Raw genomic sequence first — 14,676 nt, 5'->3', positions numbered from 1 at the left:
TGATCTGTTACATCACTTTTTTACAGGGATAATTCATTATCCCAGACCATCCTGGATTTAATGCTACCTCAATCATGTATTAAATATCCTATACAAGTGGTTTTATTTCTCCTGTTTTATTCCATTAATTAAATTATCACTACTTCAATACCACTATGTCTTAAGTGGTATTGTAAGTGGTGTCTGTTGTTTACAATAAGGCTTTCTATCTGCCACAGAAAGCCCACTTCCACCCTTATTATTCTTGAGGATCACCTCAGATATTCTTACCCCTGTACTTGTCAAGTGTGAGAAATGTGAAACATTCAAAAAGAAGGGGCAGGCGCGCACATACACACAAAAACAAAACAAAACAGAAGGAGCACGGATGATAGCACTCTGAGCCTCCCACCTCTGCTTTAACAAAGTGAATGGGCTTCCAGATAAGCTTTCTTTGAAGAAAGGGATTCCTACAAAAATAAGATAGCAAACACTATCTTAGCCCATTTATTTCTTCCCACAACCTTTAGGGCTGATTGAGGAAATTAAGTTTCAAAGAAGATGTGTAACTTGCTCAGAAAATATCATAATAAGGAAGTGGCAGTGCTAGCATTTAACTCCAAGACTAATTTCAAATCCCATGTAAGTACTGTGTCATACACAAAAATGAAAGTGAAGTCTAAGTTTAGTAAATAAATAGAAATATAGTAAGGAACTAGAAATTTAAAAAAAAATTACATAAGAACTGCCATTACTTACCACTTAAAAAAACCCCAGTGAGGTAGAGTGGAAAATGACGGGGAAATATCTTAAGGAAATAGGTTAAGATAACTTCCAGATAGATTTTGCCCTGCCAACCAACAGCACACTATCTCTGTAGTTCTTTAAGCACTCAGATTACACAAATCTTAATAGTAATACAGATATTTTAAAAGATACACTATTTTTATTAATATGAAGAATGACACGTAGCATGCAAAAGGTTTTAAAAGCTTACACAAAACTTGAATTTTGTTATTTGAAAGATGTAATGTATTTACCTGCATTAAATACTGTGCACCTTCTCTCAAATCATCTGCATGGACTGGAGCATAAAAAGCTTTCATCTTGTTTTTGATAAGCCACCGCTGGTATTTGGCTTGATCAATGGACATCTCTTTCATGGCTTGTCTTCGAGGGCCCTTTTGGATAAGAATATTAATAATGCCTTTAACTGAGAGATAAGCAGTCTACATTTGTGAAAATCACCCTGTTATACTAGCTTAAATAAGGTGCCTAAACCTTGGGGATGGGAGAGAACATTTCATTTCCATGTCAATGAATTCTTTCTGTAGCCCTGAAGATTATGACAAGATAGGGTTGATGGAACAGTTAAGGCACAGGAGGCACCAAGAAAAGAGAGAAGAGAAGAGGAAGAAATACACACTGAAACATAAATAGGAAGTTTTGCAATACACTAAGTAAATGAGAGAAATAAGAAATTATTGAAAATGGAGAAGAGATCAATGGAGAAAAGTAAGAGCCTTCTGTTTTTCTACAAAAAGTTTCCCAATTTATTGTTTGTCCCCAATGTCTGCATTATTAATTTTGAGGAACCTAAAAATATCACTGAAAAGGCAAGTTTGCTGTAAAATATAAATGCATTTTTTCCTTCATACTTCTGTTAAATGATGAAGAACAAAATTAAGGAAATGAGATTTTCAACTTGGAATTCTATTTTGATCCTTGCAAGCAACACATAAAATGTGTTATATGCAAATGTATATAAAGTAAAAATCTAAAAGTAGGTTTAAGAATACGCCTTGATTGTTCATGAAAAAGTAAAGGAAAAATACAGTTTGTTTTTCCTAGGAGGAAAATTGCCTCATTTGTAATTTCTTGTGGTCAAAACCCCAACCTGAACTGACCAAACCTAGAGACAAATTGAAAAACTCCACCAGTCCTAATGGGGGACCAGGAGCCAGTGTCTTCATGTTCTCTGCCAGACTGGCTTTGACTTTGGGTCTATACAAGTGAGAGGGCAACTCTAGCAGGAGCTGAGACATGGGGCATCCAACACACATTTCTAACAAGATGCACAGAACGGTTTGGGACAAAAGCTCTTTTGACAAATACTCCAATTTCTCATGCAGAACAGGTGACCCATCATCTAGCAATTCTTCTCAATAGACAAAATGCCAAAAATAGAAAACGACTTTTGGGTGAAAAGTTTACCACTATTTTTAGTAATGTTAGTACTCATGGTTAACACACAAATGAAGAGGAAATTAACAATGTTCGAGCTTGGAAATTTAGCACTCTGCTTTTCTTTCGTACTAGATGTTAGCTATTTACCACAATTCATCTACCTCCTTGAACCTCTTTTTTCCTCTAGTAGTAAACATTCCTTGTGTTCTCAGAACAGTATGAAAAATATTAGTAAGAAAATGCATATAATGTATTTCATTTAGACTCCTTACCAAGAAGCTACTTTTCTTAGCCAAGCCATTTTTTAAGAAAAATGTAGTTTGGTAAAATCTCATATTAAATAAGAAAAAGAATGAAGATCCAAAATTCTAAAGTCTTTTCTAAAATGAGGTTTTAAGACTGCTTAGAAAATTTTGAATGTTTTGAAGTATATAACTAACTTCAAAAAAACCCCACTCAACAGATCCACCTTGTCAAATTGCTTCATACTCAGAAAGCCCCACAAATTACAAGTTATACACACAGAGCAAAAAATGCCTTAATATAAAAAAACAATACAAACACTTACCATATGTACATGACTACAGATCATCAAACCAACATTTTTTGTGAAATCATGAACAAGATGAAGTAAAGCTGGGCGTGAATTTGGAGCACCTGTCATAACAAGACACTGTGGCCTAATTTAAGATTAAAAAATAAAACAAAATTAGAGGAGTTTAGATTTTTGATAACATGGACATGTTTTTAAGTTGCTTCTCTTAAGAATTTATTATTACACTAGAATCTCCTTTATGCAACTGTCTTCAGGACAATACACCACAGAATTCTCAAAAGAAGAGGACTTTCAACCAGGGTTTATCAGTACATGAGAAATGCAAAAACAAAACTTCTTGGAACAAACATCATACCAAATGTGCTTCTAAAATAATAGGTAATATAATATATCAAGATTCTGGTAGGTATTGCAAGAAGAAATAGAACAGTAGGGGCACCTACTGGCTCAGTGGTTATTAAAGCCTCAGCCTTCAGCTCAGGTCATGATCCCAGCATCCTGGGACGGAGCCCCACATCAGGCTCTAGGCTCAGCAGGGAGACTTCTTCTTCCTCTCTCTCTCTGACTGCCTCTCTGCCTACTTGTGATTCTCTGTCTGTCAAATAAATAAATAAAATCTTAAAAAATATATATATATGTAACAACTTTTCACCGTCTAAAGGTAATAAAATATTCCAGGTTCTTTCACAGAACTCAAAAAACTTCCTAAGAATATGGCGTTCTCTTCATGTACAAACAGGTCACCTTCCTTCTTAGCCTGATCACATAATAGTGATTTCTACTTCATAATATCAGCTCTCTCTAATCTAGCTTAATTTTCATGACAGCCATCATATAAGAAAAATCAGCTACAGTTGATTTGAAGATTTTTATCTGAAGTAAAAGTTTTAATTTTAATTATGATGAAAATCAAAACTAAATTGAATTGCCTTTGTAGATAAAAAACAGTGGTATGACTTTCACATATTCTTAACTCTTGATTTTAGCTGACAAGAAATGGAAATCAATGTTATTTTATGAAAAATATTTAGGTATCCATTTTAGAAGTTCAAATATTGCCATAAATTCTTTAAAGCAAGAATTTATATTATTAAAACAAACTTTAACAAAAGGCAAATAAACTAAAATTTCTGATTTAACCACTAAATTAAATCTTAGGGTAGGTCCTAATCTCATAAAATAAGCATGAAAACTTGAATAAATACTATTAAAAAAAAAAAGAAAGAAAGAAAAAAACCAGGGGCTCCTGGGTGGCTCAGTGGGTTAAAGCCTCTGCCTTCAGCACAGGTCATGATCCCGGGGTCCTGGAATTAAGCCCTACATCGGGCTTCTGCTCAGCGGGGAGACTGCTTCTTCCTCTCTCTCTCTCTGCCCGCCTCTGCCTACTTGTGATCTCTCTCTGTCAAATAAATAAATAAAATCTTAAAAACAAAACCAGAACAAAAACTAACCTATCCAGAATTTTAGTAAGCTATCTGAAAAAGAATGCTCCCTGTCTGGGAGAATGACTTGGGAGAATCAAACACGACATCATCCTCTACAGCCCAGTCTGCTCGGTCTCCCCGTCTGAGCTTTAGCAGGTTAAATAGCTCCCCACATAGAAATTACATAATTTCTAACCTTCTTGGTAGCTTACAACTGACACTCTGAGTGACTTACAATCCATGTCCTCTAAAAAGGAAGCAGGCTACCCTTCACACTTTGTTTCCCTTTCCTGTAAGCTACACCATGGATGTGGTGATGACTTTGATCACATGGACAAAAACATCTGCTAGGAAATGACAGACTGACAAGATGCAAGAAATGTGGGGCCTGAATGAGCCAGTGCAGCAAGTGTGCCGGCCATAAGCCACACATATGTCTCTGGACTATCATGTACCAGTGATGTCTGTCTTGTAGAGCCACTGCATAAGTTAGTATATTTTAATGGTAGTTTAACTTACACTTTAACAAACCTAGTCCTACAGTTAAATAACTTGTAGTCCCTATCTTTACTAAATGGTAAATATACCAGACAGGCTTAATTTGGTATAGTTGTATCATGCCAAAATGTTTAGTACAAAATATATTAGAAATGATGAGTACCAAAGACATCTGTTTCATTTGAACTCCTTCCTCAAAAAACGCCATCGTATAATGGGATTTTTAAGGCACAAAAATCCACAAAAATATGAACAGTAATACAGAAATACTGAAAGCCAGAAAGCAGATGGTAGAACAAGAAAGGATATAACAAATCAAGAAGAGGCTAAATCTATGAGCAAGCTGTGATGCTACCTGATTTTATGCCTAAAAAAAAAATCACCAAAATGCCTACAAATTAGAGGTGGTAGGTGCCTCCGGAAGAGGAAGGGGCCATGTATTAAAAAGACCAAAGTCAGAAGCAGTGGTTTCAACTCGGCACAAGAAACCACTAAACAGAACCAAATCATTTCCATCCCTATGATGAACAAGTATCTCTGTCCTCCCCCAATTGTTAGGCTAGGGCTTATTTGCCAGAAAGGGCTCAAAATCACAACGTGGTATCACCTCCTGATACTCAGAATGGCTAGTACCAAAAAGACAAAAAGTAAGCGAGGATGTAGAGCAAAGGGAGCCCTCATGCACTGGTGTTTGGGGAATGAAAATTGGTGCAGTCACTATCGAAAACAGTTTGGAGGTTCCTCAAAACACTAAAGAGAGAGTACCAGAGGGTCCTGTAATTTTACTATTGTGTATTTTGGTGATGAAAATGAAAACACTAATTGGGAAAGATAAATGTACCCATATGTTTATTGCAATGTTGTTTACAACAGTCAAGATACGGAGGAAACCTAAGTATCCAGTGGTAGATAAATGAATGAAAAATATGTGGTATATATACACACAATGGAATATTACTTGTTCATAAAAAATAATAAAATCTTGCCATTTGCAACAACATGAATGAACCTAGAGGGTATTATACTAAGGAAGATAAGCCAGACTGAGAAAGACAAATACCGTATGACTAAAAAAATAAGAGAAAATAAACAGCAACAAAGGGAGAAAGAGAATCATAGAGAACAAACTAATACAACAACAACAACAAAGAGAGAAACAGACTCATAAATATAAACTGCTGGTCACCAAAGGGAAAGGGATTAGGGAGATGAGCAAAATGGGTGAAGGGAATAAGAGGTACAAACTTCCAGTTATAACGTTAAGTCTCGGAGATGAAAAGTACAGCACCGGGAAGAGCTGATAATATTAAAATACATGTATCACGGTGAGCACCTTCATCATGTACGTGATGGTTAAATCACTATGTAGTATACCTAAAGCTGATTTAGATTTTTAAAAATTTTTAAAAACCTTGTTATCATTATTTTTTTAAGTAAGTTCTATGCCCAATGAGGGCATGAACTTGAGATCATGCTCTACTCATTGAGCCAGCCAGGTGACTCTAAAACTAATTCAGTATTATATGTCAATATACTTCAATTAAAAGCATTTTTTTTAATTAAAAGAGAAAAAAGAAGTCTGCTGGTCTGTGAGATACCAGCAACAACCAAAGGCAAAAGCAGCTACTTTCATCAGGGGAGGAGTGAGAACACATTTGCACACTGAATCTGGAGATCTCCCAACCTCCTTTCCAACCTGACTAAGAACTCTGGTAGCCAGGACTTTTATCAACAAGCAGAATATTAGAATATTCTTTCTGGGCAATCTAAGAAAAAAACAAAAAACAGAAAATGAAAACAAAAAACAAAAAACGAAAGTCTTCAAGATGACTTAAATTTCTCAAAGAACCAGTAAAACCACATTAATCTACAGTAAGGGTTTTACTGACAAGCCCCACCTATAAATGCAGTTTCCCTGGCCATGGACCACAATTACTTCAGACCAAGCTAAACCTAAGAACCCAAATTAAAGAAACAGGAAACAGTGAATAGAAGACTTCAAAGAACAGAAACTACGAAGCTCAGAAAACAACATCTTTCATGAAGTTTGGTGAAGGGTGAGATGCTCATGTATATAAAGTTAGGAAAAGAAAAGAATGGCTCCAGAGGAAACAAGGAAGGTGTACAGACAAGAAAAAACAATCATAATTTACTACATGGATCAGCTGGGAATCATTTAAAAAAGTTATAAAAATATAAATATGAAGTACGACCTAATCAAAATAATGACATAATAGTATACTGTGAGGATGGGATAAAGGGAAGAGCGCATGTGTGTGCCACCACATGCGGATGAAGGGCATGCACAGATAAGGCCTAAAACATCAAAAATACAGTGAAACAATAACAATGTCTGAGAATATCAAGTAATTACTAAATGGATCAGTGAAGAGTTGAAAGTGGTTGCCTGTGGTAGGTCACAGGGGGGACACAACAGATTTTCATGACAAACCCAAGTTTCTTCTCTCTCAACTATGTTTATGTGTAATTCTGATAAAGATTTAAGAAGTTATTTTGGAATAAAATATCTCTTTTCAATGTTTCCATTCCTATAACGAAGGAAAGCAAAAGGTTTTCATTGATGGCAAATTAACTTTGATTCTACTTAGCAGTTATAGAGTACTTACAGAACTTCGATGGCTGCAGAGGGAAGAAACAATTCACTTTGTGAGCACTGACACTTAAAAGCCTTCAAATGGGAGACTTCTAACACTTATCTCGTAACATTTTTGTAAGTTAAATAATTCACCTCTTTGTCAACTTTTTGTAACTAAAAAATCTCATCCTTGTTTTTGAATAAAATGCCCAACCAAAGTCCAGCCAAAACAAAAAATAATCTATGCTTTCAGGAAACCTCTCATGAAATAGCAGCACACAAAAATGTTACTGAATGTTAAGTAAAGAATGGACTACCATATACAACCAATGATTCTATGCTACCTTACTGCTCACCTAAAGTTTTTCACATGGTCTTCCACTCCCGAAAGACGAATCGAATGTTGCAGTGCATTTAGGTAAGTCAGAGCTTGTGTAGAGGATCCCCAGTTCACATCTGTGGGAAGACAGTGTTCATGTATCAACACACCAACATTAACCAACAATCAAGAACCTATCTGAGACACAGAGAAGTAAACAGAGCTTTCATATATTAAAAAAAAATCAATTGCTAAAATAAACCACTGTACTCTGAACTATAGCATGACACTATGCTAATCTGAACTGTAATTGCTTTTAAAGTAAAATGTAGAAAAAACTAAGGTGACAAGGCTGCACACATGCCAGGCATGCAACTAAAGAAAGTACCACAAGTAGTTTTTAAATTATTACAAATATAGCCAGACATCTAACAAGAAAGAGGCAGATCTCTGAAAGATTTCAAAACTCTGAAAGGACCATTTATAGTACATAACCGTATAAGTTATTTGTACAGACAAATTTCATTCTGTATTGAATAAACAGCCTGGACACCAAATATGATTTTAGACATCTGTTATTTTAGAGAAATAATTGTTTTTAAGATGGTTAAAACATTACCTTCTTTGTCCATTTCATTTCTAAGGCCAGCACTCTTATCCAAAACCTCATATCTGGATTACAAAATGCTTCCTCACAATTTCACATGGCAACATGTGAACTCTTCTTTTGGGGCCCAAATTTGTCAAACCTTTTTTACTGGTTCTTCCCTCAGAGTTAGAGGTCACCGTACTACACTGGATCAACATACCCAAGTGTCATCGTCTTATGTGGAGATAGACCCAATAGTTATCAGTGTGACAACTTCTGGGTAATCTTTAACTATTTCCCAGTTAAAAACACCTTTGTCGGGAGGCCTGGGTGGCTCAGTGGGTTTAGCCCACTGCCTTCCGCTCAGGTCACGATCCCGGGGTCCTGGGATGGAGTCCCACATCAGGCGCCTTGCTTGGCGGGGAGATTGCCTTTCTCTCCACCTCTGCCTGCCTCTCTGCCTGCTTGTGTGCTCTCTTTTTCTGACAAATAAATTAATAAATAAAATCTTTAAAACAAAATAAAAACAAAAAAATCCACCTTTGTCAAATCTTCTTTCTAATACACTGTAAATTCTATGGTACTTACTATACAGCAGGTACTAAGACTACAGTAGTAACACATATATTTATGAGACTAACAGTTACTACAGGAGCTATTTCATTAAGTCTAACCCTTCAAAAAAAATTTTTTTTAGGTATATTGAGGGCCACCTGCAAGTTAATAATGCAAATGTGTCATTTTTCTGTAAGTAGGATTAGTTAAGTCTAATTTACAGGTAAGTAGGCATTCCAGAGAATAAAGTTATTTCCCTAAAATGATATGTATTTGGAAATGAAGCATTTTAGGTTTTATAAAGCACCTTTCAAGTACACAAAAGATGATGCTTCGATATAAAATAACAAAGAACTTCTAGATGTTTTCTAGCTTGAAATAATAAATGTGAAAAACTACTCACCTGGTTTTTTGTAGGTAACATAAATATACAGCCCAAGGACTATTACATATGTTAGCAATGCAGCCCACCAGTTAATAACAAACATCACTATGCAGCAAAGAATCGCTCCAAGAAGTGATATCCACATGTTGTAGTATTTGAATGCAGGACGCCACCCTAACGGTCACAAATAAAACAGATACATCAAAGTCACTCAGATACCTTATCTGCTTTAGACAGTGGTACATATGTATGCACAAAATAACTTTCTCTCTGGTCACTTTAAATAGTAAGTATAAGGATAATGTGTAACAGTAAAGCCATAGGGCATTACTAAGCCCAAGATCTGAAGGCCAAGAAGAGAGCCCATCTGTTTACTTTTGTTTTATTCTATATTACTAGTTTCTGTATTCAATAAATTCTTCATCAAAAAAAAAAAAGTTTAAATCAAACTATCTTAATGAATGGTTAAAAACTACAAAAGACTGAAAGAAGTTTTCAAATCTAGCCCTTAATAGTGTAGTTTTATGTTCTGGATTTTACCAGAAGACATATCTATATTCTAATGAATATATAAGAGAGTTCAAACAGAATGTTCTTGAAAATTGTTAGAAGTTGACCTACCTGCTAGAAAAATTAACAGTTAAATATAGAAACTTACCTTTGGTTAAGTATTTGAGAATTAAGTTCACTCTAAGAAAAAAAAATGCTGAAGACCACGTTTTAAAATTTTTATTTCAGAGCCAAAAATATTTTTAAATCATAATTTAATATATTTCATATTCTTTTTTTTAAATTAAGTTTCACACAAAGCTATGAGAAAGAATCCAGGAAAATTCTGGGGACCTTTTACCGAATTTCTCTCAATGATAATATCTTGCAAAAGGATACTGTAATATCACAACCAGGATACTCATATTAATAGAGCCAAGATAAAGAAGAGGCCAGAACAAGTATCCCTTGTGCTGCTTTTTACAGCCACACATACACTTCTAAAATTTATATTCTTAAAGTTCTGAGAAGTTTTTAGGTCCCTAGAACGAAAAGTGCTTTTGTTCCTTCAATTCTTTCCCTGGTATCCAACTGTTGTCATGGTTTGTAACAAAAAGCCATCAATAAAAGTATAAGAGGCACTTTTTCAGTTGCAAGTGACCCTTTATAATAGAACTCCATAGAACTTATTGTGTTGAAAATATTTTTCTGGGCAGGAAAATATAGCTAAGAAAATATTTTTCTTAGCTATACCATTATAATGTTCTTAGAACCTAAACAGAAATCAGCTAAATAAACAAAAACAGGGAAAGAAAAGCACAATAATTCTTTCAAAGTGTTAGAATTTGAGATTAATGCTCTTACATGCTTCGAAGACAAGAAACAGTATATTACTGGAAAACTTCATGATAAAGAGATCTTTGAAAACTCACTAAATTTGACTCATCTGTGAAGGCTGACTGAGCATTAATGGGCTAAACACTCACAATACCATTTTTTTTTTAATTTTAAATTTTTTATTTTTTTATAAACATATTTTTATCCCCTGGGGTACAGGTCTGTGAATCGCCAGGTTTACACACTTCACAGCACTCACCATAGCACATACCCTCCCCAATGTCCATAACCCTACTCCCCTTCTCCCAGCCCCCCTCCCCCCAGCAATCCTCAGTTTGTTTTGTGAGATTAAGAGTCACTTATGGTTTGTCTCCCTCCCAATCCCATCTTGTTTCATTTATTCACAATACCATCTTTTAAAATGCGTTAAAGTTGGGGTGCCTGGGTGGCTCAGAGGGTTGAGACTCTGCCTTGGGCTCAGGTCATGATCTCAGGGTCCTGGAATCCAGGCCTGCATCCAGCTCTCTGCTCAGCAGGGAGCCTGCTTCCCCCTTTCTTCCCTGCCTGTGATCTCTCTCTGTCAAATAAATAAATTTGTGATCTCTCTCTGTCAAATAAATAAATAAAATCTTTTTTTAAAAATATGTTAAAGTCTTATTTTCTTTAAAATCAAAGACATTGGTGCATTTACAAAATTTTTTAAAAAACGTAAAATCACCTGGAGATTTTGCAAGTGATGCATGGAACACCGAAAAATTGATCAATGCATATGATGCAAGGAAGAAGTTAGAGATAATTGGAGCAATAACATTCAGCTCAGCTGCAAAAGAAACACGAGGTGTTACTTTTTGACTTTTTAAAAAATGAAATTATTTTAAACCTTTAGATGACAGCCTAAGGAATAGTCCAATATCCAGCATTCAGACTTAACGGATACGTATATTTTGTCATATATAGTTTGTATACTTTACTTTTCAAGAATCTAACCTTGGGTCCACAGTTGAAACCCTTTATACCCCATTCTTCCAAAGTTGGTATATTTTTTTCCAATGGTACTACACAGTTTTACTAAATACATATAGTTCACAAGCATTAGGCAGTTCTGTTTTGGGTATTTTAAAAGTCAGACAAATAATATCACTATATTTATTATTCTACAACTTGACTTGATGCATTTGTTATACTGGAGATTCATTCATATTGATATATGAAAATCAATTTTATTCATTTTTTTTACTCCTGAATATTATTCTGCAGTTTCATTCTTTTGCTAGTAGGTATTCCATTTTTCACTATTATAATTAATGGCACTAGGAACATTGTTGCATGGGGCTCCTTGGGTATATATTCAAGTTTCCCTAGGGTAAATATTCCTAAAGAGAATTGCTGGATTGTGAGAAACTTAACTCAACATGCTAATCTGTTCTCCCAGAGTAGCCTTACCAAATAGATACCTAGCAACATTACATGAGAGTTAGTTTCCACACATGGTGGTATCATCAGACATTTAATAAAAGCCCACTGTCATCTTTACCAATGAAGACCCATTTAGTTTACTTGCGATCAGAGGCAAAAGTGCCCAAAACTAGATTACTGAAGTCTATACCTTCAGAAGGGGGACCTGAAATCTTTTCCCTTATGCTATTATCTCATTTCAGGGACAAGAACCTAGGAGTTCCCTCTCATGAGGCTTTAATGACAGCAATAATTTGAGCAAATATTTACTGAGCAGTATTATTTGCAGGATTTTCTATATGCTCTTTAAATTGATCACAAAGAAACTAACTTCATTTAGTAAGCAAAGTAAGGTTTTCTATTAGCACGCCATGTATATGACTAACCAATTAAGATGAATCCAAGGGCAATTAAGAATGTTAAGATGTAGCCACGAAGAGGTTCATTATTTTTCCCGTAACCTTTAGCAAACATCTGGAAAGCTGGGTAGATGTTGTCCTTACAAAGGGCCTAGGGAAGAAATGTCAATATTAGAAGGAAACAGAATGCAATTAGCTGTACATATTTCTTACAGTTTTGATAGGTTATTCAGGAATAGAACACAAGTTCCTAATTCTTGGTTCTCTTTCTTCCCCTTGGATGACACTGCTTTACCTACAATCTGTAAAGGAGACCATGTATTTCATGCATCAAAAGGTGGCTGGTTCAGAACACCACTGAAGTTTTTATCTGCCTAACCCTACCCTCACACTAAAATTCTTCCATGCAAAAAAAAAAAATTTAAAAAATCTGAAAACTTAGGGTGACATAAGTATGACCTACATTAAGAAAAAAAAGTCTGAATCCTAGATTTAAAGCATATAAAAATCCCAATTATAAACTTAACCACTTTTCTTAAAACTTTACTAAGAACTGTTTAAAGAAATATATTCTACATTTATGTACTGACTGGCTACAACTTCAATATTAAGAACAAGGCTGCAGAATCAATGTTTCTTTTTTGGACTTAGTAAAAATAAGTATTTCCTGTTCAGTATTAGCTATTTATATCATATTGATTAAAGGGAGATAATGTCTACCTTATGCAACTTTCTACCCTAAGTAGTTAACAGAACATGTGGGATATAGTAGGCATTCAAATATCTGTAAAGTAAAACATAAAGGCTGACATACTGCTAAGAGGGACAAGATCCTTTAATTCTTCTGATTTATGCTTGGAATGCATTCATTAATCTTGGTTAAGACAACAGAAAAAATTAGCAAAGAGAGTATGTCAAAAAAAAACAAAAACCCATCACTACTTCCAGAAAGACAACTCAAGGATTACATCCTGACAGTAGGTTAATGCACTAAAGTTTATAAAAATAGAAACATTCACATTCAAACACACAAAGTTAAACATCTGGCTTGAGATATGTGTGTATAAGTCATATACACATATGAGGTTGTAGAGGTAAACAAAGGATTTGAAAAAATAATCCCAAATTGAAATGTGCTATCAAAAATTACCCTTCAATAACATCTGTAATATGAAAATACCTACCTGAAATATTTTGGGAGCACTCACAAGGGATGCTAATGCAGAAGAAAGAGTGGCTGAAAAGATACCAGCAGAAATTAATGGTGCAAATCCTGACACCATGCTCATTACCTTAAAAAAGGGACAAAAATGAAAAATTAAAAGTCTTGCAAACCACTAAAAAAAAAAAAGTACTGTACATATTTATTATGCTAATGAAGGAGACTGCTATCAGGGAAATATGGTAATAATGAACAGGAATAATAGTTACATGCATTATAAATTTCTGAAACAAATTTTCTTAGCCTTTACCTTCAATCTTTTTTTTTTTTTTTTAAGATTTTATTTATTTATTTGAGAGAGAGAGAGAGAGAATGAGAGTAGAGAGGTCAGCAGGAGAAGCAGACTCCCCGCAGAGCAAGGAGCCCGCTGTGGGACTCGATCCCCGGACTCCAGGATCATGATCTGAGCCAAAGGCAGTTGCTTAACCAACTGAACCACCCAGGCGCCCACCTTCAATTTTTTTATTTGGTAAAATTTCAAAGACATACAATGGTAGAGAAAATACATAATGAACAAATCCTCATGTCACTGTGAATCAAACCCCAGCTATCACTTAATGCATAAATGTTTCAGTACGTACCTCTAATCGGTAAGCACATTAAAAAACCTTAACGGCAAAGCTGCTGTCACAGTTTGAAAAGTAATTCTTTAATATCACCAAATAGCCTATTAGCATTCCAATTCCCCCAACCTGTCCATCTTTTCTTGCCTTTTTAAATAGTTTGTTTCAATCAGGATTCATAAAAGGACCACACATTAAATTTGGTTGATATGTCTCTTAAGTCTTTTTCAATCCACGAGTTCACTGTTTGCTTCCTTTACATTTTATTATTTTTGGGTCACTGTCCTGTAGAAGCCTCACACTCTGGATTTTGCTGACTGCACCTCCAACTTGTGTTATTTAACCTGCTGGTCTCACCTCTGTATTTCTAGTCAACTGATAGACAAGATAGAACTAGTCGACTGATAGGTCATCAGACTGAAGCCAGGTCTTCTGACAGGAATACTTCAAGATGGTACAATACACTTCTGTCAGGTAGTTCTTTCTGTTTGTGGTTTTGTTTTGGTTAAGGTAATAGACCTGTACTGTGGTTATGTTTTTTCTTTTTAAAAAGAGACCTTAAGGGCACCTGGGTGGCTCAGTTGGTTAAGCAACTGCCTTCGGCTCAGGGTCATGATCCCGGAGTCCCATGATGGAGTCCCACACAGGACTCCCAGCTCCGCA

General features: G+C 35.2%; 1 protein-coding gene across 3 annotated transcripts in view; it reads right to left on the bottom strand.

The window, feature by feature from the left end:
• SLC12A2 (solute carrier family 12 member 2) overlaps positions 1–14,676 on the bottom strand; it is a 103,937-nt gene that overhangs the window by 27,379 nt on the left and 61,882 nt on the right. For all 3 annotated transcript variants that reach the window (XM_059417486.1, XM_059417488.1, XM_059417489.1), the window contains exons 11-17: positions 13,413–13,520; positions 12,256–12,379; positions 11,133–11,234; positions 9,107–9,262; positions 7,597–7,696; positions 2,735–2,846; positions 1,020–1,160 (exon numbers count right to left, since the gene is read on the bottom strand). In XM_059417486.1, the coding sequence (XP_059273469.1) occupies positions 1,020–1,160; positions 2,735–2,846; positions 7,597–7,696; positions 9,107–9,262; positions 11,133–11,234; positions 12,256–12,379; positions 13,413–13,520 (843 nt within the window). The remainder of the gene's footprint in view (positions 1–1,019; positions 1,161–2,734; positions 2,847–7,596; positions 7,697–9,106; positions 9,263–11,132; positions 11,235–12,255; positions 12,380–13,412; positions 13,521–14,676) is intronic.

This window comes from Mustela nigripes, chromosome 12 (genome assembly GCF_022355385.1).
Source record: "Mustela nigripes isolate SB6536 chromosome 12, MUSNIG.SB6536, whole genome shotgun sequence".
Taxonomy (NCBI): Eukaryota; Metazoa; Chordata; class Mammalia; order Carnivora; family Mustelidae; genus Mustela; species Mustela nigripes.
The sequence above is the reverse complement of the archived record's forward strand: the minus strand, read 5'-3'. Positions and strand labels throughout refer to the sequence as shown.